The 26,069-nt window shown below is 35.9% G+C and overlaps 1 protein-coding gene across 11 annotated transcripts in view; it reads left to right on the forward strand.

The window, feature by feature from the left end:
• The window catches only part of GABPB1 (GA binding protein transcription factor subunit beta 1), a 63,434-nt gene that overhangs the window by 28,344 nt on the left and 9,021 nt on the right, over positions 1 to 26,069 (forward strand). For 8 of the 11 annotated variants that reach the window (XM_078079361.1, XM_078079359.1, XM_036101928.2 and 5 more), the window contains 6 exons: positions 9,933 to 10,040; positions 13,279 to 13,446; positions 14,757 to 14,951; positions 16,237 to 16,384; positions 16,733 to 16,846; positions 23,906 to 24,091. In XM_078079361.1, the coding sequence (XP_077935487.1) occupies positions 9,933 to 10,040; positions 13,279 to 13,446; positions 14,757 to 14,951; positions 16,237 to 16,384; positions 16,733 to 16,846; positions 23,906 to 24,091 (919 nt within the window). The remainder of the gene's footprint in view (positions 1 to 9,932; positions 10,041 to 13,278; positions 13,447 to 14,756; positions 14,952 to 16,236; positions 16,385 to 16,732; positions 16,847 to 23,905; positions 24,092 to 26,069) is intronic. The other 3 variants (XM_078079358.1, XM_078079368.1, XM_078079367.1) reach the window with 3 other exon arrangements.

A 26,069-nucleotide genomic window follows, 5' to 3' on the forward strand; every position in this document is an offset into this window, starting at 1 on the left:
CCTGTGTGTATTTCTATAGGCATAGAAAAGATCTAGAAGGCTACACACTAAACATTTAAATAGTGGTTATTTCTGGGGAGTAAGACCATCAGGAAGTGTAGGGATGACTTTGAATTTGAATGATACATTTTTTATATAATGTGAACATGTATTTATTGTAATTTTATTTTTATGAAAGTATACATGTACAAAATTGAAAAGTAAAAATACAAGGTTTATGGTAAAAACAACAACCCTGGAGTCCCTTATGTTATTCCTTCCCACCCCAGAGCCTTCTTTTCCAGAGGCATCCATTCTCTTTTTGCTGTATTTTTCCCTAGTACTTCCCTCCATATTTCTAAATAACAAGCTTATGCTATTTATTGATTTTTCTGTATTAGATATCTTTGACTTCCCACTTATGAAGATGAAGCTTTGGCTATCTTAAACCAAACCACCTCTAAGCATATTTTCCCGTACTCTTTATCTTTTTTTATTTTTTATTTTTTTTAAGATTTATTCATTCTATTTATTTATTTATTTATTTTAAAAGATTTTATTTATTTATTTGACAGAGAGGGATACAGCGAGAGAGGGAATACAAGCAGGGGGAGTGGGAGAGGGAGAAGCAGGCTTCCTGCTGAGCAGGGAGCCCGATGTGGGGCTCGATCCCAGGACCCTGGGATCATGACCTGAGCCGAGGGCAGATGCTTAAGGACTGAGCCACCCAGGCGCCCCTAAAGATTTATTCATTTTAGAGAGAAAGAGGGAATGTGCACATGCATGAGCTGGGTTCTGAGGGGTGGGGAGGAAGGGCAGAGGTAGAGAATCCCCAAGCAGAGCAGAGGTAGAGAATCCCCAAGCAGACTCCTCACTGAGTGGGGAGCCCAATGCAGGGCCCTGATTCCACCACCCATGAGATCATGACCTGAGCGGAAACTAAGAGTTGGCCACCCAACCCACTGAGCCATCCAGGTGCCCCTCAGTCTTCATCTTCTTAATACAAGTACACCGAAAATTTTGCTTGGATTAGTATTCAGTGGTTATTGCAATCCTGGAACTACTCTTCTTCACTAACCCATGCCATGTATATATGTTGGGATTACATTTTCTTTCTTGTGTAGGTTTTTTTTCCCTCCCTCTGAAAAAGAAATTGTGTACTCTTTTCTTTTGCTTACTTTTCTTGTATCCATCATTAACCCATGTCAAATTCCCCACCGGAAATCTCATTCTTTTTCTGGGAGTCTTATCAGCCTATCTTTTCCTTGGAGACCTCCTTTTGGAACCTCTGTCCTCCGGCTCCAATCTGGATTTGCTTTCTAGGTCTCTGATACAGCCCATCTTGGGGATCCTCTTCCACTCTGTTTATGTTGGATCCCTTATTTCCTGAAGCCCTTGATTCTTGTTATTGTTTATTCCTGGTCTTGGAGGAGTACATCTTCTGGTGGTTTTCTGAAACAAGGGTCTATGGGAGATGATTTTTCTTTAGATAATTTATATTTGAAAGTGTCATTTTTAAGTTAAAAAAAGTAAAAAAAAAGCCCACTAGACAAAATGGAAATGGGAGAAAATTCCAAATATACCAGAGTTCATATGATTATTTTTTCTTCAAAGGAATCACACAGAGAGAGACTTGAAGGGCATGTTCTTTTATATCCCTGCAGATTCCCAATGTTCTCTAATTTAGAACAGAAGAGTTAAGAATATGGGTCTTATCTTTAAACTAAAACTAGTGCTCTTTGGTAAGTCCTTTTATTCTTTGTCTCCTTTGCAAAATGGAGACCATAACTGTTATGGTAAGTCTATTTAGATTACATGAGACAATGTAGGTAAAGATTTAGCAAGATGCCAGGTACTACTTTTATTATCCAAGTTATTGTCTTCCCCCCTTTCAGAAAAAGATTTTATTTATTTATTTTAGAGAGAAAGAGAAAGAGGGCATGAGCAGGGGGAGGGGCAGAGGGAGAAGCAGACTCCCCGCTGAGTAGGGAGCCCCACAACATGGGGCTTGATCCCAGGACCCTGGGATCACGACCTGAGACAAAGGCAGAGGCTCAACCGACTGAGCCACCCAGGCACCTCTATTTTCTTAAGAGAATGTAGGCAACTAAATTCTCATGCCCAAGAATATTTTCGTATGTACAGTTAAACACATGGTTATCATATGCTTAATTTTAGAGTCACATTTTACATGCTTTTACTATTGAAAAATCACTTTCAACATCTAATTTCTTACATTAAAAATGTTTATCTGTAATCTAGTTTTGATGAAAAGCTTTTTAATAAAAGGCTTTTGTGCTTATTCATTTTTTTAACTACTATTCTTTACAACATTCTACTTGTCTCTTTTATAGATCTATTAAATGCAGGCTATGAGATGTTCACATTTTTTCACTGAAATGACATTACTTAGATGCAACAAATTTCTATTACTATTAGAAACAACTAATAAAAGTTTGTTTTTAATTACAGGAGTAATATGTGCTCCTTATAGAACACTTAAGAAATAGAGAATAGAAAAAAGGGAAAAATCTATAATTTTCATTATCATGGTATATTGTATATTGCTTCTGGGTACTTTTCTATGCACTTTTTACATAGTTAGGATCATGGTGTGTATTCAGTTTAGAGGCTTGATTCTAATACTGTTGCATATTATTTATAAATAATCTTAAATGACTACAGTATTGGTTATCTTTTAGCCATACATACTGGAATATTTACAGATAAAATGATGTCCGATATTTGCTTCAAAATATGTGTGGGTGGGAAATGGACTGTCCATAAATTGATAATATTGAAACTAGTTGGTGGCTGTGTGGAAGTTCATTATACTGTTGTGCCTATTCTTATATTTGCTCAATTTTCCATAATAAAAAATAAAATAAAAGCTTGCAGTATTCCATTATGATCTATCTTAATTTCTTTTTTTTTTTTTTTAAGATTTTATTTATTTGACAGAGAGCGAGCACAAGCGGGGGGAGCGCAGGCAGAGGTAGAGGGAGAAGCAGGCTCCTTGCTGAGCAGGGAGCCCGATGCGGGGCTCGATCCCAGGACCCTGGGATCATGACCTGAGCCGAAGGCAGTCGCTTAATCAACTGAGCCACCCAGGCGCCCCTAATTTCTTTATTACTTGTATTAGTCCATTTCAGTTTTTCCCTATTTTAAATAACATTACTTATAATATGGTTCAGATAGTTTCCTTGTGATAGATTTTTAAAAATTTATTTATTTGTCAGAGAGAGAGAGAGGGAACACAAGCATGGGGAGCGGCAGGCAGAGGGAGAGGCAGACTCCCCGCTGAGCAAGGAGCCCGATGTGGGACTCCATCCCAGGACCCTGGGATCATGACCTGAGCCGTAGGCAGCCGCTTAACCGACTGAGCCACCCAGGCATCCCCCTTATGATAGATTTATATGAGTGGGATTATTAGGTCAAAGTATGATCATCTTAAAGGCTTTTGATGCATAAATAGTACTAAGTTGCTTGGTGAAAAACTTTAGAGGAATTTTATTGGATTTATAATTGTTCTCATTGAGCATAGAAGTGATATTGCAAATTTATGCTGAAGTTTTTAATGAGGCAATCAAGGTTCATTATGTTGTAATAGGATTATATTTTCTAACTTTTTATTCATATTCTTTTTTAGGAGTGCTAGTAACAATTTATATGGAATTAATACTTTACAGCTTTATAGAGAGTTTTCATGTCCAGATATTATAATCCTCAAAACAGCTCTGTGAGCTATTAATTATGGAAGTTCAAAATAAAATAGACTCTAAGCTTTAAAAAATGTAATTATAGTTAGTAATTCCTGTTACCACTAGATGGCTCTCTCAGCATGTACTTTTAAGCAAAAGGAGTTAATTTGTGGATATTTTGAAGTTCCCCTATAGATATAAAATTCATATTATTGAAGTTAAAAAAAATAATGGTTTGTATCAGATTGTGATAAACTTTTTCGGAAGTAGTAAAAAAAATTCAGGATGGAATTTATTACAGTGAGTTTTTAGATTACTTTTCTTAAGGAAAGGGGTATTAAATGGGATGGCATTCAGTGCCATACGTATAGTGTATTTTCAGTAAATATATTTAACACTCATTAAAATTTATTGAATTGGATTATGCTTCTTTATTTGCTTGGGCAAAAGTTACTTACCAAAAAAGCAACATTTATTGCTAGGCCCTTAAATGGTTTTATGTAAATCTAATACTTTATCTCTGAGAAGTTAATAGATAATGAACAAAGTAGATTGAGGGGGCTCTATCTGGAGCTCTGATCCCCTCAATCAATTTGTTGTCTTAATGCTGTTGTTCCTTTGAGGATTAGAATTATTCTGTGGTGTGTGCTGTTCCCTTTAGGTGAGAATCAGAAGTGAAATTGCTACATTTTGGTATTTTCATTGTTTTACATTTTACTAATTATCTTGACAAAAAAATTAAGAGTGCCTTTGATTTCAGTCTTGATCTCACGTGTATTTTCTTCCATTGATTTTTCAATCTTATTAGATCCAGTGCTGTCTTTCTATAAAAAGAAATGTTTGTATTGCTCCTTTTGCTAACTTGCAATGAAAATTATGGTTATTATTACCTATCTGCATAATTTCAAAAAGTCATTAAAATACTTATAATATAAAGGAGAAGTGGAAGGAAAGCAGTTTTTTTTAAAGATTTTATTTATTTGAGAGAGAGAGAGCAGGCGCAGGAGCAGGGCAGAGGGAGAGGGAGAAGCAGACTCCCCGCTGAGCAGGGCCATGGGGCTCCATCCCAGGACTCCAGGATCATGACCTGAGTGGAAGGCAGACAATTAACTGACTGAGCCACCCAGGCGCCCCTGAAGGAAAGCACTTTATAATAAATTGTATATTTCGGTATGTAAATCCTCAAGCAGACTACCCTAGATGACAGAAGAGATTATCAAATGCTTGTACCTATACATAGAATTACTGTGAAAATGATAAGCTGTAAAAGCTGATTGTTACAGTGTTTTATATTGGTGATTCAGATACCCAAGTAGCATCAACATTGGTGACATGATTTTTGAAAATGGTGACAACTCTTAGTAAAGTTCTGAACAAAACAAATAGATTTATAGTATGGTTGCATTCTGGGAAATTTGGGATACATTAATAACTATGGAAAAATACATTTGTTTATATATTAGTTTTAGCCTTAGATATATTCGGTGGAGCCTTTGAAAGTCACCCAGGACATGTGACAATTCTTTGCCCTACTGGATTGTTCCCTGCATTGCTGGACCTCTAATATCCCTGACACATGCCCATTAAATGCTAGTAGAGCCTTCACCCCATTCCTCCCTGCATCAGTCTCCAAAATGCCTCCATATATATCCAAAGGGCCCTCTAGGGGGCGGTACTGCTACCATTTTGAGAACTGCTGATTTAAAAGTACCCAGCTATTTATTTACTACATAGCTATGTTGCTCATGGAACTTTAAAAACCAAAATAACTTAAGTATCGTGAATCTTTAAATATGATATGTTTTGGATAATTAAGGCAGTTACAGAATTGTGATAGAAGTTGATTTAAGTGCATTGTTTTGTTGCAATTCTTGTAATCAGATCAATAAGTTTGCTATTTTAAGTACCCAATACCATACATTTTCTTTATTTTTTTCCACTTTTCCTGTTTAGTAAGTCAGTAGTATTTAGCTTTCTTTAATGTCAGCATTTAGTTAGTTGATAGTCATACAATGTAATTTGTCCCTTATAAAAAAGAAACCACTTTTTAAGTTAGGAAGATAATTTAGTAACATTATAGAAACTTTGTAAAATGGAGGCAGAATTTCCTATAATCTTGTCACTCTAACAATTGTTGGTATTTTTCTTTGTTTTGTTCTCTGTGTATGTTTTGACATTCAAAAATATAGTATCTTTTTCCTTAACGTGGCATAAATTTTTAATGTTATATAACTTTCAACTATTATTTTAAATTACTGTGTATTGTCTTATTAGATTCCACATTTTCCTTCCTCTAGATTGTTCACATGATACAAATGATTATATATAATATATGTAGATTTATGTGAATATATGTGTATACATATATTGATAAATCTGTTTAAACATATTTTTATTTTTTCTTTAGGATAGAGCTCAGAAGTGGGATCATTTATTTGGTCATTAGGCTTGAACATTTTTGTAACTTTTATGTGTTGCCAAATTGACATTTAAAAAAAAAAGCTGATCCAGAAAAACCCCCAGCTGATCCATTTATATTGCTATCGATATATATAAGATGTCAATATGTGAAAGTATCAGTCTCAACTCATCCTTTTTAAAATTTAACTTTTAAATTATTTACATTTATTTGACTCTTAGTGACACTGAACATTTTTTGTGTTTGTGAATTATTTCTGTTTTCTCTTTTGGAAAATATATGGTCATGTCCTTTGACTTTTTTTTTGAAAATCGAATTGGCTTTTATTAAGCAATTCATGAACTGGACAAGTAGAAAGGAGCTCTGAGGAGGTGTACAGAATGGAAGGTTTTTATAGGAAGGAGGGTGGGGCAAGGAAGTTATTAGCAAAAGAAAAGATTGTTCCCGGCCAAGACACCTTTTTTGGCTAGGGGAGGGAACAGCAGGGTTTTAATCTTGCAGATGACCTCACTAGTGCTGATCAGAAAATTTCAGGTTGGCTTCTAAAAAGGTCGCATTCCTGGGATAGTTTGAAACTGTAGTGAACTCTTGGTTTGCTGTTGTGCGGGAGCAAATGACTCCTATTTGGGCTTGCTTTTTTCTTTCTTTCTTTTTAAGTTTATTTATTTAAGCAATCTCTACCCTCCACGTGGGCCATGGGCCTCTGAACTCAAGCTCCAGTGTCACAGGCTCCTCTCTGCTCCTCCCCCAACTGACTGAGCCACGCACCCCCGGGCTTGTTTTGTTTGTTTTATTATTTTTTTTTAAACACCAGGTTGTGCATATTTGTCATGGGAGTAAATCTGCTTTATCAGGATAAATACACCCAGTGAGCTGTGGAGGAAGGTGTGTCACTTGCCCCCATAGACCCAATCAGCCACCCTCCTCTAAATTTGTGAGTTTAGATCTCATTCTAGAAGCAGGCAGTGTGCAATTCCAGAGGCCTTCCTGGTTATGTTTCAGAGACTTGCAAATTAAACCCAGGGGATCCTAGGCTCTTTATTATTATTTCTTGCTTTGTCCTTTGACTGTTGCTCTGATGGGTTCATGGTGTTTATTTGTTTTCCCTTCTCATTTTGAGTCAGACCTCTTACATAATTAAAATTATTAATGTTTCTTACATTCATTTTTTTGGCAGACATTCCTTTGCTGTCTTTGATTTTATTTTTGTTTTTTAATACATTAAAGTTTCATTATCTACCGATAGAAGATAGTATGCAATATCAAAAAAAGGGGTGGAGAGTCAAGAGATCAGGATTCTGCAAGGAGATACTTATAATACATATTATATCTGACAAAGAACTCCTATCCAGAGTGTATGTTATGAATGCTTACAAATCATTAAGAAACAGGCAGACAACCCAGTTTCTAAAAATGAGGAAAAACCCTAAACCACTACTTAATAAAAGATACCCAGATGTCTAAACCATCTGGCAGTGTGTATGCTCAATGAATGCAAACTGATTTTGTATTACCTGTGTAAGACATAAAAGGGTGTATTTTGGGTGAAGATTTATTTCATTGTAAAACCACATTTATATTAAATTTTGGTCATCCAAGTGGAGTCACTGTGTTTGCTAGTGTGGCCAGTTTAAATTTTACTGTACTTTTGTGGAGGAGAGGTCAATTTCTTTTTGCCTTATCCTGCCTTTCATAGGAAATGATTGTAGGTTCTCCACCTTTTGAGTATGATGTAAATTTTTACTATCCAGCTGGTACATATTTCCTAGGAAAAATCCTTCATTAGAGATCAGTAATCTCTTTAGATCATAATGTCTTTAGCATGATTAAGGAGTATCTTGGGTTCCAGTGACTCAGTCAAGGTATGAGAGGGAACGGGAGGAAAACAGAAAGGGTGAAAGTGTTGTGTCACACGCAAAAATACATGTAAAAAACCCCACATAAAACATAAATTCATGTGGTTGTTTTTCTTCTTCGCCATGGGATATATTATGAATTATTTTTATCCTTATAAATGGAATGATTATAAGAAATTCTTTCCTGCCTTGTGACAAATGCCCGTTTTGGACATACTCATCTCACTTAATCATCATGCAAGGATCCCAGCATTAGCACCTGTTATTGGTTACCCTATGTTTGGTTGTTCCCATGTTGTAGAATGTACTAAAAAATACAGTAATGTAAACATAAATCTGTTCTTTCAAGGGACATATATATATATTTTTAATAAGCCCTTCTACATTCCCTAACATCTCTTCTAATTATGTAATGCAGTCTATCCTTCCTGGCATCACTAACCTCTCTAAGCTTGAACTCCCTTCTCACATACATACATACATACATACCCCTCTCCTTCTTGAGTAATACCTGTTCATACAAGATTGGAATACACTAATCAACCTAACATCCCCTTCTTTAAACTTCTTTCCCCTTGACTACTTACCCAGCTCTCAAAGGGTATTCACTTTTTGAGGCAAATTCATACCGCAGGCACATTTTTTTCTTGTATAAATCTCGGGGGTTCAATATCTTCCCTTCCTCACAGGCCTTAAATTCTACCTCTTTGCCTTTTTTTTTTTTTTTTTTTTTAAAGATTTTATTTACTTATTTGACAGAGAGAGAGAGTACAAGCAGGGGGAGTGGCAAGCAGAGGGAGAGGGAGAAACAGGTTCGCCACTGAGCAGGGAGCCTGATGCAGGACTCAATCCCGGGACTCCAGGATCATGACCTGAGCCGAAGGCAGTCGCTTAACCAGCTGAGCCACCCAGGCGCCCTACCTCTTTGCCTTTGCTCAGGATACTATGTAGCATCACTGAATAGTCTTCCAGCTGAATAGTCCTTCTGAATTTGGGACCTTTCATCTCAGAACCATCATCCCTTGAATTTGAGCATCTCTGATACATTCAAATCTTTCTTCATCTGTGTACTCTTGTCATGATCTTTCCCTAACACGTATTTCAGTATTTCTTAATCAAGAAGACACTCCACACACACACACACCCCACACCCCCAAACATACACTTTCATACACCCTGACCTGTGACATTAGTCTTTTCGGGTATCTTGAATACAAGATACAAAGTTATACTTACTTTCTAGCTTCTCAGTGAGACAGGTAGCCTATTGATAATACTGTTAGACTTTCTTTTCAGTATTTTCATTGAATGTGAATTGTGTCCCTTTTCTGGAAGAACTTGAGTGTATATTGACTGTGCAACAATTGAAAATTCTCTGATTTACCGTTGCAAAAAACAGTTACGATATATTTATTGTAATTTGCACCAGTTACAGAGGATAGTGTCTTGTACATTATTTCTGTTTACTTTTATGAAAAACTTCGTTGCTGCGCTCCTCCAGTGAAAACAGTTTCTTGCCAGTTTTAAATATTAGGCAAGCCTTCTCTGCTACTTACCTCATTATCTTTACTAGCTGTATTTGGAGAATTCAAACTAATTTTATTATCCTAGGTAAAAACTTAATGAGAAAGGATAATCTGTTCCCCAAATTCAAATACAAATTGCTTTTGCGTGATCTATAGTTTCAGATTAGCCATATCACAAACTTTTAGAGGGATAATTGAGAATTGGTAGTAATAAAGATACATGGGGAGAAAGTCATGTAATACTGTATCAATAGAGGGTGGGGGGATGGGTTAGCCTGGTGATGGGTATTAAAGAGGGTACGTACTGCATGGAGCACTGGGTGTTAATACGAAAACAATGAATCATGGAACACTACATCAAAAACTAATGATGTAATATATGGTGATTAACATAACATAATAAAAAATAATATATCAATAGAGATGTTAAATTCATCTTTGTTTTGCTTAGATGTCCCTGGTAGATTTGGGAAAGAAGCTTTTGGAAGCAGCACGAGCAGGTCAAGATGATGAAGTTCGTATTTTGATGGCAAATGGAGCTCCTTTTACTACAGACTGGGTAAAGAATGATTTTAATGTTGTGCTGGTTTGTTTTTTTTTTCTTTCTCTCATTTATTAGTTTTTCCAGATAAAAATTTAGTCAGTATTTTGTTTATATGTGGCAAAAATTAATTTTTTTTGCAAATTTGTTTGTAGTTTTAGAATTATAGCTATCATTTAAAGAGAATGGTTTGTATCTTTGTAAGTCATATATATATATAGGTATCTCTATATATCTATATATAGAGATATCTAGATATCTATATATGGCAACCTTATTCAAATATTCTGTCCACAAAAGGATTTTTCTTTTAAACTATGGAGTTCAATATTGTAGGATGAATATAAAATGTAGCTGCTTGGAATTTAATTTAAAGGTTCTAAATAGCACAGCTAGAATTTATAATTCAGAAAATAACAGATAAAGATCCCAGTTAATGTTATAATTGCTTCTAAAAAGGAAAAATGTTTGCATTTCAATTGATACTTGTAACACTATTGCAAACATGACCAAAGAGGAAGAAAGGAGTGGGAACATGTCCTAGTAACTACAGAAGGCAATTGTGAGGACAGCAAAACCCATAACTCTACTTAGTTCCTGGGTTAAGTCAAGAAAGAGATGGTCTTGGCAGTATGGAGGGTGAGGAATGTGGATTAACCTGCCTACTGGTAACAACTAAAAATTCCAGATTTTAGCTTTTGTTGTTTTTGGCACACTTGTCCTATGTTCTTTTTTATTTTTCATTAAAAACAAAATAAAAAAATTTTTTATTATGGAAGATTTCAAACCTATATCAATGCCTACATACCCTTCAGCCAACTTCAAAAATTATCAAATCATGGTGAGTCTGTTTCCACTGTAACCTCATCCACTTTCTTTATTCTGTATTATTTTAAAGCAGATTTTTTTTTTTAAAGATTTTATTTATTTATTTGACAGAGAAACAGAGAGCACAAGCAGTGGGGGCAGCAAAGGGAGAGGTAGAAACAGGCTCTCGGCTGAGCAGGGAGCCTGATGCGGGGCTCGATACCAGGACCATGGGATCATGACCTGAGCTGAAGGCAGACTCTTAACTAATCACCCAGGCACCCCTTTAAAGCAAATTCCATGAACTATTTCATTCCATCCATAAATATTTCAGCATCTGTCTTTAAAAGATAAAGAATTTTTGATTAACAATTAAAAAAATCTTTAGTGCACTGATGAGTTAGAAAGAAAATAAGGGACTATGAACCTGAAAAACTAAGTGAACACCAGAACCTAAAGAAATTTCACCCTAAGAATATTTGCTAACTCGGTGAATTTGCCTGTTGGTTTTCCCACCTCACTGGCATGGGTTACTGAAGACAGAGACCCGAGACTGCTCATAGAAGTCTCCTAGGAGATCCTCTCCTCTTAATTCAGGAATCCCAAAGAGATGTGCATTCTGTATAAGGTAAACCAGAAATACCCCCTCCCTCTTCCTACCTGCTTCTGCCCCTGCCCCTATTGTTAGGGTACTGCAAGGAAAATGAACTGACTTGAAACAAGTCACTAAATGGAGAGAGAAAAAAAAATTATTGATGAGGATTTGGAGTCACAGGCCATCCCTTGCACACATTTGTGACCTGAACTCATAAATACTTGTGCATTCTGCAAAACTGTACACTAAAAAATGGATTTAAAGTGATCTTTGGACTGAGGTTACCCCAGGTTCCTGGCAGAAGCAAATGAATTTTCTTTCTGGGGGAACCTACCTTCATCCCCCCAGTATCCACAAATGAAATTCCAAAGAAAATGAACAGTCAAAAGTAACTAAATGCACAAGGACACAAGGCCACTTGGACAATAACCCACTGAAACAACTAACAACAGAAGCAGACTGACAAGGATTTTAGATAATATTTTAAGCAGATTAGGAGCAGCTAAGGAGAAAATTAGTGAACTGAAAGATACGGAAAGAAATCCGGAGTGCATTATAGAGAAAAATAGGTAGAAAATTTAAGATCTCAGGAGTCATGAAGGCTAGTGTGAGAAAATGTAACGTATCTAATCAAAAACTCTTGCTCATATACTTGAGTCATACATCAAGTAAGATGTATGACTTGATGTATGACTTGATACATACATACTAAGAGCAACCTCTTAGTGCCTTAGGTTCTTTTACTACCAAATGAGGATAGTAACAGTACTTTAAGCGGGGAGTAAATTAGATAATATGTGTAAAGGTCTTAGAATAGTGCTTGCCACGGAAAGTGCTTTAACAAAAACCTTAGTTGCTAATATTATAGTAGTGGTCTTACCAAATTTCATGTTCTAGTGAACCATTTTTTTTTTAAGATTCTATTTATTTATTTTAGAGAGAGAGAGAGAGCAGAGGGAGAGGGAAAGGGAAAGAATTTCGAGCAGACTCTGTGCTGAGTGTGGAGCCTGATGCAGGGCTTACAACCCCAAGGTCATGAACTGAGCCAAAACCAAGAGTTGGACGCTTAACCGCTTAACTGACTGCGCCACCCAGGCTCCCCATCTAGTGAACTATCTTGATTCTTAGAACAGCAGTGCCTTGGTAATCAGATTGATAGGGACTTTCTGTGCCTCTAAATGCTTGTATTTAATTCTAATTTTCACCTGTTAAACTGTATGCCTCTGATAAGGTTCTACATTTAGAACTTCCCCTGCATATTGTGAATGTATTGTTAATGTAACTCTGTTTTGGTTCTGTCCTGACTCACCTTTGGCAAGTGTACCTCAGATTAGATTTTTTCCCTTGAAAAATGACTACATAAACTTACTTAAAAAGATCACTGAGTTGCTTTAATTTATTTTTTAAGTCCTACAAAACACTTTAATGTAAAAATCTACACTATTACATTTATTTGATACGAATTTCATAGATGAAAAGTTTTGTGTGATGGATATGTGGAAAACCTTCCAGTACTCAGAAAAATTTCTCACACTGTAATTATATCTAATTCCTGATGGAATTAATTTTATTCAGACTGTTTATCTGTTAAAAAATAAGAAAGCAAGATTGAATTAAATGAAGTACCAACTTTGCTTTGTCATTGACAAGTGTATGGGAATTCGTGAAAGCCTCTATGAAGAGAATGTGATAAGCATACATTATTATTTTCTTGAGTTTTGAATTACTATGTAAACAGATAATATGAAGATAATCTGTTTGCTATGTAAAAAGAAAATATAGAAGGTAGTAATAGAAGTGTGTTAAAAATGATTATAAATGTGGGTTTTTTTTTTTTTTTTTCTTGCGGGATAGCTGGGAACCTCTCCACTTCATCTGGCAGCACAGTATGGGCATTATTCTACCACAGAAGTACTACTCCGAGCTGGTGTAAGTAGGGATGCAAGAACCAAAGTGGACCGAACGCCATTACATATGGCAGCTTCTGAGGGCCATGCCAGCATAGTAGAGGTTTTGCTTAAGGTATGTGTTCTCTTTTTGCACTCTGCTTTTGAAAGTAAGTCCCCGAAGGATTTATGGTTTTATAAGAGGGAGAAGAGAACTACTTTTATTGAATGTCTCATTTTTTTTTCCTGTGTTATCTCATTTTTTTGTGTGTAAGCCCATCAGATGAAAATTATCTTAAAGTTTACCTTTGTGGGAGAAAAAGAACTTCCTCTAGGTATGTTCTTAGTTGACAGACAGACAGTTGATTTCTTAGACCTTGGTTTCCGTTATGATGAGGGTCTACAGCTTTGTCTTACTTGACACAGTTAAAATGCTTATGGAAAGAAACATAGGGCTTGGATGATTAACAAACAAATTAATGATACAAATAAGGATTTTTATTCTGGCCTTTAGATCAGCGTATCCAGAAGACATACAGTGTAAGCCACAAATGTGAATCACATGTAATTCTAGATTTTCTATTAGCTACATTAAAAAAAAAGTAAAAACTAATTTTAATATTATATTTTATTTAACCTCATATATACAAAATATTATCATTTCAACATGAAATCAATATAAAAGTTATTAATGAGCTCTGTTACATCCTTTTTTTGGTGTTAAGTCTTTGAATTCCAGTGTGTGTTTACATATACAGTACATCCCTGTTGGGACTAACCATATTTCAAGTGCTTAATAGGCACATGTGCCCAGTGGCTACCATATTGGACAGTGCATCCCTGATAGCTCCCTTTTGATTATTTATATTGTACTGGCTTTGAAAGCAAAGGATATTTTTGTATAAATAAGGAACTAGAATTAAAGAGGGTTTTGGAGGAATGCTCATAGTTTTCCTTCACTTTTTTTTTTGAGAGAGAGAGAGAGCGTGCACACGCGCAAATGGGGGTGGGGCAGAGGGAGAGAGAGAGAGAACCTCAAGCTGACTCCACACTGCACAGAGCCCGACGCGGGGCTTGATCTCAGGACCCTGAGATCATGACCTGAGCTGAGATCAAGAGTCAGACGCTTAACTGACTGAGCCACCCAGGCGCTTCAACTTTTCTTCACTTCTTATGCCATTGTATCCCATGATGCTCACAGCTTGGTGACTGAAAAAATCATTGCTGCACTCCTAAGGAATTAGAAGGAAAACAGGAAAGTTAGCATGATAGAAAGCTGATTAAGTGATGTGTGGAGATTCGTACAGATTATTCAACACAAAAAATAGAGAGCTGATCATGTTGGTAGCAGATTCTTGCTTTAGAGCCTAATGGCTAGTATTTTCATATTAGGAATTCTTTATATTTCGTATTTTAGAAATCTCTTATTTTGTAATATTTTTATAGCATGGTGCTGATGTTAATGCAAAGGACATGTTGAAGATGACAGCTCTACATTGGGCCACAGAACACAATCATCAAGAAGTGGTGGAACTTTTAATCAAATACGGTGCTGATGTACACACGCAAAGTAAATTTTGTAAAACTGCATTTGATATTTCAATAGACAATGGGAATGAAGATTTGGCAGAGATATTACAGGTAACTTTTGGCTTTTAATTTGTGAAAATAAAAGGATCTCTGTCTTGTGGATGATTTGAGCTGTTTAGCTTTTAGCTTTTCATTTTGGACTTGGTTATTTTGGACAGTCTTTTTCCTCTTTCACTTCCTCTTTGTTCATTTACTGTTCATTTTTCTGATTGTAAGACTGTAGTCTTTACATGTAACATTAGAAGATTAGATAAGGTGATTACTTTCTGTGTTTTTAAGTTCCTGAATTCCCCTTCTAGACATTTCATTCTATTAATTATTTTTGTTGCATATTTGGATGCAGTATGGTTTTTCAAAGTCTGTTAAACTTCCACTAAAATTTTTCTTTAGTAGCTATAACAGTGTCCCCTGAGTGAGTAATATAGTCTCTATCACTCTGATTGGTTTCCTTTATTTTTCATCATCCTCAAAAAAATCTAGGAACATAGTTATTTATGGTTTTGGGGCAAGTTTCTTTCTTTCTTTTTTAAAAAAATTTATTTAGTTATTGGTGGAGGGGAGTCTTAAGCAGAGTCTGCACTGAGCGTGGAGCCCCACATAGGGCTCGATCTCATGACCCTGAGATCATGACCTGAGCCGAAACCAAGAGTCACATGACTCTGACTGCACCACCTGGGCCCCCCTGGGCAAGTTTTTCTAATAGCCAGTACTGCTTCTCTTTTCTTCAGCTACACAACTTTGATATAAATTATCTTCTTTACTCACTGCCTCTTGCCTGTCTTCTTGTTCTCCTTCCCAGTAGAACTCTTCTTTAAGACCATCTTACTCTATTGAATTTCAGCTAGTTACTTAAAAGATTCTATATGTCCAGGAAAATGAATTTTGTGATGCCTCTTGCAATTCTTTTACTCCTAGGAGTGCAATTCGGGAGCCAGGGTTGAAGATTGAGAACGGTTAATTGGGAAGGACATGCTTTATATGTATAATGATATATATTGCTGAATATGGTAGAGGAAATATTTAAGTAATTTGATTTCTGTAGCCACAGGGCAGCAAAATATCTTTTCAACTGTGTTCTATAAAAAGCCTTCCAGATACCCATTTCTCTTCTCATGGGATTTTGCTGCTTTCCCTAACGGGGGAATTAGGATGTAAATTCCTACCTGTGATTTACCACTGCACTCTTAGTAGACCATATACAAAGATTTCCATTTGTTTTATATGATTCTTCTTAAGTTTTAGAATTTCCTTTATGTTTGTGTTTGTACTACATTGAGAATCTGTGCTGTATGTTCCGGTTGTAATTCTGAAAACGCCGTGTTGATTTGTGCTCTAGATTGCTATGCAGAACCAAATCAACACAAACCCAGAGAGTCCGGACACAGTGACGATACATGCCGCCACACCACAGTTTATCATCGGACCTGGAGGGGTGGTGAACCTAACAGGTCTGGTATCTTCAGAAAATTCATCCAAGGCAACAGGTATTGAGATGCATATAGGATAGCTGTTGGGACTTTATGCTTTACTAGGTATCCTCCTTTTAAGAAAGGACTGTTGGAGAATGAGGGTAAGATTATATCCGTCACCTTGGTTTTCTTTGGTATTGGCAAAAACCGATTTTTATGAGACACAAGAATTTGAAGAAAGGTGATATTGCAAAGTGTACTGCAATATTATCTTTCAAAAACTAATGCTACACCCAAGCTTGTTTTTCACAAAACGATGATCCAAGCTTCATTTAAGAGTTGAATTAAGTGAAATAGAGTATCAGAAAAGTGCATTAGATTAAGCTCCTTTAAAATGTAAATCTGTCTTCTCTTTTGTCATAGATGAAACCGGTGTATCTGCTGTTCAGTTTGGAAACTCGTCTACGTCAGTATTAGCTACGTTAGCTGCCCTAGCTGAAGCATCTGCTCCGCTCTCCAACTCTGCAGAAACGCCAGGTTAGAGAAACAAGGCAAATGTGCACATTAAAAGTTGGAGACTCAAATAGTAACAAAGGCTAGGAAGGTAATATAAAAGGCTAAAGTGAGCAGATTTCAGATGATGGCCATCCGAAGATAGGGGCCCAGGGCAGGGGGGCATCTACTACTTAGCTCTAGCTGATTATGGTCCTATGCACAGTGTTGCCAGATTCCGTTTTTCATGGGAAGCTGAAAATCTGGATTTTAAAAGAATGTTAAATCCTGTCAATTAATTAAAATCTGATTAAAATTAAAAACAAACTTGTGTGGTTCACAGGAAAACGTCTCTGATCCAATTGGCCTTGTCTGTGACTTTTTGTATAAAGTAGATAAATATATATGAACTTGCTGTCTTTTTTATAACTTTTAATTTTTGTCAGTTCTATTAGAATGACCTAGAATCTTACTGACTGACAGAACTAGGAAGTAGCATGCCAGCTCCGCCATTAAAGGATGACTTGATGGTGAACGATGATAAACAGTATCAATAGCTGATTTAGACCAGGTTTTACTTTGACACGTAAGCAAAATAGTTCTTGCTATAATTATTATGTAAGTAAATGTCTTTTTATTTAGGGAATTTAGAAAACTTCACAAAATTATTATTCTTACTGTAGTTTAGGCCATTATATTTGGCTTATAAAAGTGCTTATAAAAGAATAATTTATTGTCACTCATTATTTAAATTCATGTTTTTTTTCAATTTGTGCCCAATAATAACAGTAATGACAACAGATCATTGAGTGCTTACTTGTGTGCTGTGCCCTGTGATAAATGTTTTACTTATGATCTCACTGAATCCTCACCAAAAAGCTTGAAGATCTGTATTACTGGATTTGACTCTTTAAGATGCTACTGATTGAAAGATGTGTTTTTTTCAGGGAGAAAAATGTACCTATTTCTCTCTTCTCTCTCTCTCTCTTTTCATTATTAACTAGTGATAATAAACATTTATCTATTGTCCAGCTTCTTCAGCATCATAATCAATGTTGGAATCTAAGCCTTTGTATTTGGGACTTGTAAGATTTTTCAGAATCACTTTTGGCTGTTAGCAGTTATGATATGCTGCTTCTATAACCTGTGCCCGGATCTCGTTAGCATCTTTGTTATTGCATAGGCATAGCAAAGAAAATTAATTTTATTGGTGGTTTCTATTTCATTAAACTCCCTATTTTTTTGTCTTTAATTAAAGGATATATCTCTGAAAATTAAGCAGCTTTTCTTGAAGGTCAGCTGAAATTTTGACATTTAGGTATTTGGCTTCATGAATTAGTCATACCAACTTCTCTGACTTCTACTTTTGAAAATGTTATATATGGTCTAGTCTGAAAGACCAGGAATTTCAGTTGACTTTTATCGCATGTGATTTACAATCTTTTGTGAGCGCAGTAATTTTTCATTTCAATGCTATGTCATAGTGGAATCTTTTTGAAGGTACTTTAAGAGCTTGAATTAAGTTAAAGTTCAGGTGAGTACATTGCCACCAGTGTACATAACTCAGCTGAGGTGTGTAATCAGATAAAGAAATATCTTCTCAGAGCTCAATTTCCACATGCTCACGCTAATTATTTCTCTGCTTCATGGCTGTTCAGTTTCTCTTAACATCAATTGTCAGGCTCATCCTGATTTTAGAAAATATTTACATATATTTTTTCAAAGACATCCTAGTTAGGATCTGGGAAATAAAGTAGTACTCTCATTTTATATATGATGAAGCTGAGATTTATGAGGTTAAATAATTTTGCCCAAAGTAGCATGGCCATTAAGTGGTGAAAGGAGTTTTGTGCTCAAGGTCTGATTGAGTCCCACGTTGTGTGACTGTGACCACTATAATATATTGCAGTTTCTTGGTGATCAGTGGAGTGGTCTCTTCTACAATGTTTATAATTCGGTTTGTGATAAGAATAACTATTTATGTGATTATCATTTTGTCTTCTATCAAACAAAAGCATCACTATTCTTGCCTTTACTCCTGAGGTGTGTCTGTTGAAGCAATCTGCTGAAATAAATGGTTTGTTCCTTTGTCCTTCTTTAATGGATGGGACATAGGGATTTAGATAGATGAGAACTCATTCCAGTTCATTCCATTTTGGAAGTTACTCCAAAATGAAGATATAGAAAAGTTAAAAAAATTTCTTTGGGAGATTGCAGCTGCTTTTTCCTCATGAGGAAAACCACTGCCATGTAGTGGTATACTGTATTAATGAACAGAGGCAGTTATGTTATCCTCTTTCTACCAAAGCTTACAGGCCACTCTGTTATAGGTATTTTCCCTTTGAAAAATCAAAACTCCAGGAAACTCACACTCTTACTCCCTTTCTTTTTGCTTTAAAACAAAACAAAAATGTGCAAACAGTAAAAATTCATGGAGGGATAGATCATGTTTTGGGTTAAAGGAATAACTCAGAACTGTTTTTGTGCTAAAATTTCCACTTACTATTTATAAACAGCTATTCATTTATAATGAGAAAAGTATTATTTATTCATGCATTGAACAGATTTTGTTGAATGTCTCTTATGACCTGGTTACTCTGCTTGGTGTTAGAGAGAAAATGGTGAACAATCAGATTCAATCCCAGCCCTTGTCAAACATGTGGTCTTTGGGTAGAACAAGATGTCCAGCAGTTACCCAGGTAAATAACGGTGATCAGTGCTACCTGTAAAGAAGGCAGGATTTTTCACCTAGTCTGGTGGTTCAGAGAATCTTCCTAGAGGAAGAGACATTTAAACTAAAGATGAAGTAGGAATTAGTAGAGCAAACATTGGAGAAAGAACATTTGAGGAAGAGGGACACTTGTAAAGCTTTTGAGGTCGGGAAGAGCTTGTCCTTTTCAGGGCACTTCAGAGGCCCATGTGGCTGAGCCCAGTGAGTGGGAGAGTAACTCATGGTGGTTGAAGGTAAGGTTATGAAAATGATTACTTTGGCAGGCCCTGAAAGGGAGTTCAGTTAGGACTCTTAATGCAATCAACCAGGGAAGAGATAGTGGTGGCATGGATTAGGATTTGGCAAAGAGACAAGAAGTGAAAAGATTTGAGAATTATTTGGGATGTAGAATTGGAAGTTATAATTGATTCGTTGTAGGCCTTACATCTGCAGCATAGTTTGTCTGACCCTTTAAAGTAAACTCTTTCATAAAACACTATTTTATGGCTCTAGCCTGAAGTCCTATATTGATTTTGTTTTGCTTAGCCTTAATCTTTTTTGTGGCCCAGCTATATAATCTCTTGATTAAATAGACATCTGTGACCACCCTTCTTTTTATCTTTAGGGCAACTTCTGTTTGTTAATACGGTGTTTTTCTAGAGGAGTAATGCATCTGGTAGTTGTTTCCCTCCTTTCTCCTAATAGTGAAATTTGATTCAGGTCCTCTCTGCACATTGTTTTTCTGCTGTTCCTAAAATAGATCAGTAAAAGTGAATTGGCTTTAAGGGATAAATTACTGGACTTCATAAGATTGTTTTGGTTTTGCTTTTTTGTTTTTAATTTCAGGTTCAATTGTAGGCCCAATACCTTTGAAATGTTTTCAGTGAACACAGTTTCTCACATTGAAACATTTATATGTAGAATTTTCAATCCTCAGATCATCTTAAAGACAGTTTTTTTCTCTGTCTTATTTGAATTCTATGGCATTATAATTAAGTCTTGTTGAACAAGAGATCTCCGATATTTTTAATGATGCTGTAGGCTATCTAGGCTCTCTTTATATATTACAATCTAACTTTTGATTTAGATCAATGAATATTACACTTATTTATTTTTTTTATCCAGGGGTTTTACATTTAGAGGGGTGTGTGTGCATGTGTGTGTATTTTAAATAACACTCTTTTTAAAGTTTTTAGGTTTTCTCTTTTATTCTTACATGTTTCAACATTTCACTGTTGGATTGTTCTTAGGGTTTCTGGGGGACACTTTGTCTTCTTACATAATTGGTTTCCTTATAATTTTTTCTCAAATTCCTTAGTATAGCACAACTTAAAAAGAAAACTTTTTAGATGAAAGGGAGGAACTCTATTATTTTAATGATAGTCATTGGGAATAGTACAGAGATGAAAGTTCTTGAGTTGTGCCTTGATTGTGTGTGATCTCAGAAATTTCTTACATATGATTATGCTTTAAAGTATTTACTTGTAGTTAGCATTCAACCAGACTGAACATTTCTTTTTCATATGGATATTTTTAAGAAAAATCAAAGCAATAGCTAATGCATTTGAAAACCTTAGTAGTTGTTCTATTGAATATATTACTATTTTATGCCCTACATTTCATTTTATAATTATCTTCCTGAAATTTTCTTAAGTGCTTGGTGATAAAGCCTAATTATAGTTTAAGAGAAACAAAAATGAGAGAACTCAAAACATGAAGGTGTTTTGTATTTTCAGTATTCTCTTCTGCAGTTTGTACTGTGACCTTGATTATTACCAAATAACAGAATCACAGGGTTGCAGCCAGGGCTGTTGCCATACCATGAGTACCTCTTTGAAAACTAGGGTCCCCATACTTGTCTTTTCTTTAAAAGGAGCTCATAGATACCCATGGTGTTCTGTTGGGAGTTGGTAGCAACTTAGCACGTTTCAGAGCACCTGTGCATCTGAATGGTAGGTAACAGGACTCAGGAGAGAATGGTTTTATTTAATTGCACTTTTTGTAAAGTGTTACCTCAGATAATCCATGAAAAAAACCCATATTATTTAGAAACAGTTTTCATGTGATTTCTTTTTTCAGAATTATATTGTTCTTTATTTTGTATAATTATTTTTCAGAATTATATATTAAATGTTATATTAAAACATTTTTTTAGATTGACAGTTTTCAAGCCCATAGAAAAATTGGAGGATAAACTTTATACCTTTCACCTGTACTTAACCACCTGTTAAAATCTTGCCACACCTACACACACACACACTTTTATTATGCCCAATTATCTGCAAGTGGGCTGCAGATATCATGACATCTCACCCTTAAATACTTCAGCATATATCTCCCAAGAACAAGGACAGCGTGTTACATATTCATAGCTCCATTGTATTTCCTAAAAACATCAACATTAACTTAGTAACAGTATCTGACATGTGGTCCACATTCAAGTTTCCCCAGTTATCTCCAGAATATCCTTTAGAAAGTGTTTTTCATCCAGGATCCAAGGTTCACACATTGTATCTGGTTGTGTCTCTTTCGTCTCCCCCAGCCTAGGGCAGCCCCTACCACTTCCCTTGTTCTTTTTGACATTGAAATCTTTGTAGAGTCTGTGCCCATTGTGTGCATGATCATTTCGTTCTGGATTCATTTGCTTAATAATAATTAGATGCAGGCCAAACCCTTCCAGGAAGAATACAAGTGCTATTGTGTAATGTCCTGTTGCATCACATCAGGAGGCACATGTAAGGCCACCCCTATCATGACCGCTTGGTGAGAGTGGTCACTGCCAGGTCTTTATAGACACCTTTCCCCTTACTAATCTTCGAGAATATATGGATATCTTGTTTCTTGAAACATTTCAGTGGTTTTAACATCCATTGGTGACCCTTGTTTGAATCGATTATTACATTGGAGGTTACGATGATAATTTTTATTTTGTTAATTAGATGTCATTCTTCTATCAAGAAGATCTTTAAAGAGGGCACGTATTGAATGGAGCACTGGGTGTTACATGCAAACAATGAATCATGGAACACTACATCAAAAACTAATGATGTATGGTGATTAACATAATAAAATAAAATTAAAAAAAAGATCTTTCCTCTTTCCCCCTTTCTCTCCTTTTTCATGAAGTATTATTATGGACAAATGGATTTTTAAAGATTCATTGTGTTATAATCCATTATTGTCATTATTCCTTTTTTTTTCTTTTTTTTTATTAAGTTCAATTAGCCAACATATAGTACATCATTAGTTTTTGATGTAGTGTTCAGTGATTCATTAGGTGCATATAACACCCAGTGCTCATCACATCACGTGCCCTCTTTAATACCCGTCATTATTCCTTTTGATGCTTCTTTGTTGAAGTGTATGTAATATGCATACAGAAAAGTGCACAGATCATAAGTGTATAATATAATGAATTATCTCAATGTGATTACTCCTGTATAATCACTGCTTAGTTCATAAATGGGAAGAACACAGTATATATTTTGTATCTGACTTATATCACTGAGCATGATTTTTGTCAGATTTATCCATGTTTTGTATTTAGTCATTTTAATTGCTGTGTAGTATTCCAGTGTATGAATCTACCACAGTCTGTTTATCCATCCTCCTTTTGATGGCCATCTGGTTGGTTTCAAGTCTTTTACTATCAGGAGTAAAACTGCTATGAATGTTCCTATACATATGTCTTTTGGGAGCAGTAGTTGGGCATAGGATTGCCTGTGGGAAAGGATTTTGGCAGCATTAAATTGTGATTTCTTTACCCAGGCAAAGCCAGGGGTGCTGTTTTCAGCTGCCAAAATCCTCTCTGGGCCTCTCACAAAATATTAAGAACACAGTTTTGGATTTTATTTATATAAATGTTAATATATTGTATTATTCATTATCATACGGTACTCGGTCTATGTGCCGGTTACTATCACGGCAACCCTTGCTCACACAATCCAAAAAGGGAATACTGTTTATTCTGCTTACTTGAAAAAAATACAAATCTTCTTGTTTCATCGAATATGGAAATGCATATGAACTTATGTAAATATAAATGGAGTATAACCACATACAAAATTCTCTTTTGGATTATAGAATTTTATTAAGCAGGTGTAACGTTTGTTATATCTATTACCTTAGGAGATTTTATAAATTCTATACCTCAGATAACTAAATGAAGAGATACACGTGCATAGTTAGCACTCACTTAATTGTAAATTTTGGGACTTGTAGTCGATGGTTTACATAGATATGTATAGCACCACTGCAGAGTGAATTTAATAAAAACCATGTAAAAGCTTTTCTGTGTCACAAAAAAGGGAAAACAAAGTAGCAAAGCGAAAATAAACTTCTAGTCATACTTTTATGTATGTTCACTGATTTTTACATATATATTTTTTTTCCAGTAGTGGCTACAGAGGAAGTAGTTACTGCAGAATCTGTGGATGGTGCCATTCAGCAAGTAGTTAGTTCAGGGGGTCAGCAAGTCATCACAATAGTCACAGATGGAATTCAGCTTGGAAATTTGCACTCCATTCCGACCAGTGGAATAGGTCAGCCCATCATTGTGACCATGCCAGATGGACAACAAGGTTGGTAGTAGGCATGTGGTTAAGTTGGAATTTATTCTCAATGCTTGGGAAATTGTGATGTTTCTCAAAGCATTTATTTTTGCCTTAAATTATATTTTTGTAACCTTCTGCAACAGGTTTGATTGGCTAATTTTATTTGCTTGGATTAGTATTGAAATTAACTTGCTTTTTCTGCGTATATACTAGGTGGAAAGAAGAATTGGCTCACAAGTATTCTGGTTGGCAAATGAGCTTAAGTAAACAATTCAGAATCTGCTTTAGATAATAATTCCTTATGCCATTTATTGCTATTCAGATATCATACAGTCTTTTAAAAATACCATGTAAGAAAAGGCTCCTTACAAAGAAGATGGACTTAGGACTTGTAGTAGGAATGTGGTAGCCACTTTTAGCAGCTTTGTTGGTAATTTTCCCATTTTTTCCCTCTTGGAAACCACTGAGAGTAGTAAGATAGATTAAACAAAAGGCTGAGAAAACCATAGAATTCCACATTTTAAGTGCTGCCAAAACCATCTAAGACTGTTAAAGCCAGGGCAAGAGAACCTTCATGAAAACTCACAGTGGTGCATCAGGAAAAGAAAAGAGATTGATTGAGCTAAAAAATTCTCAATAAATACACACTCAACAAGAGAGGGCCCAGTCTGCGTAGGAGGTGCTGTAAGCAGGGCTGAGGTAGAACAGGGCATGAATGCTGGGGGAAGCAGAAAGAGAAGGTGCAGAAAATTCCTATCCGAGCAAGCATTGCCATGTACCCAGTCCACCCCCCCACCAAAAAAATGTGTGTGCACATGCATAACCTTTTAGAAATTGATTAGGATTGCAGAGATTGTGTCCCTTCATGGCTAGTGAAGGAATTGGGGAAGTGAAGGGCTAGAGCTAGAGGTTTGGTTTAGAGTGACAGAGGAGGTATGGCACTATAGAGCGACTGGGTCTCAGGGAAAAAGTTTGTCTCTATAGCAGAAGAGGAACCACTTGACTTGTGAAGCCTGGGAAGCCATTCTCTTCTATTCTGCAGAAATCTCTGATGGCTAGTCCAAGATTTGGATCAGGCCCAGATGTTTTCACAAAGCTTCAAAGAACTAATTCTAATTATATAGAAATAAGAAAACTTTCACAGTTTGTATCAAGCAGATCTAATGTTTCTAATACCTGACCATTATACAGACAGACTAATCTCATCCCAGGAACAAATGGAAAGAAATGTCACGTTTTTGGTTGAGAAGATTCACTACCATAAAGCTCTCCATTCTTCCTGAGCTAATTTATAAATGTAATGTAATATGGGAAAAAAAAAAAAAGACTGTTTTAGTTTGCTAGGGCTGCCACAACAAAATACCACAGACTGAACGACTCAACAGAAATTTGTCTTCTCACAGTGCTGGAGGTTTGAAGTCCAAGATCAAGGTGTTGGCAAATTTGGTTTCTTCTGAGGCCTTTCTCCTTGGCTTGCAGATGGCTGCCCTCTCACTGTGTCCTCATTGGTTGTCCCTCAGTCTGTTTGTGTTGTCTGTGTCTTAATCTCTGCTTCTTCAAAGGACACCAGTCATATTGGATTAGGGCCCACCCACATGACCTCGTTTCACCTTATTTACCTTTTTAAAGGTCTGATCTCCAAGTAGAGTCACATTGTGAGGTACGGGGGGTTAGCACTGAAGCATTTGAATTTTGAGGAGGACACAATTCCTCCCATAACAGAGACCAACAGGTTTTTTCCTGGAACTAGTCAAACAGATTCTGAAGTTTATATTATTGGGGGGGCAGGGAAGAAGAATAAGGAAAATTGGGAAAGAAGAGCAGTGAGAGGAGCTTACTAAATATTAAGATAAACTTTTAACTTTTAAAGCCTTCACAGTTCAAAAGTGTGTAACTGACATGTGAATATATGCGGACTATGCAGACAGTCCAGTGAAGCACATACAAGGTTCTCAGTTCTTCTTGGGTTAATTTATAAGTGTGATGTAATATGAGTTACAAGAAA

The sequence above is a fragment of the Halichoerus grypus genome, chromosome 8 (assembly GCF_964656455.1).
Source record: "Halichoerus grypus chromosome 8, mHalGry1.hap1.1, whole genome shotgun sequence".
In the NCBI taxonomy this organism is placed as follows: Eukaryota; Metazoa; Chordata; class Mammalia; order Carnivora; family Phocidae; genus Halichoerus; species Halichoerus grypus.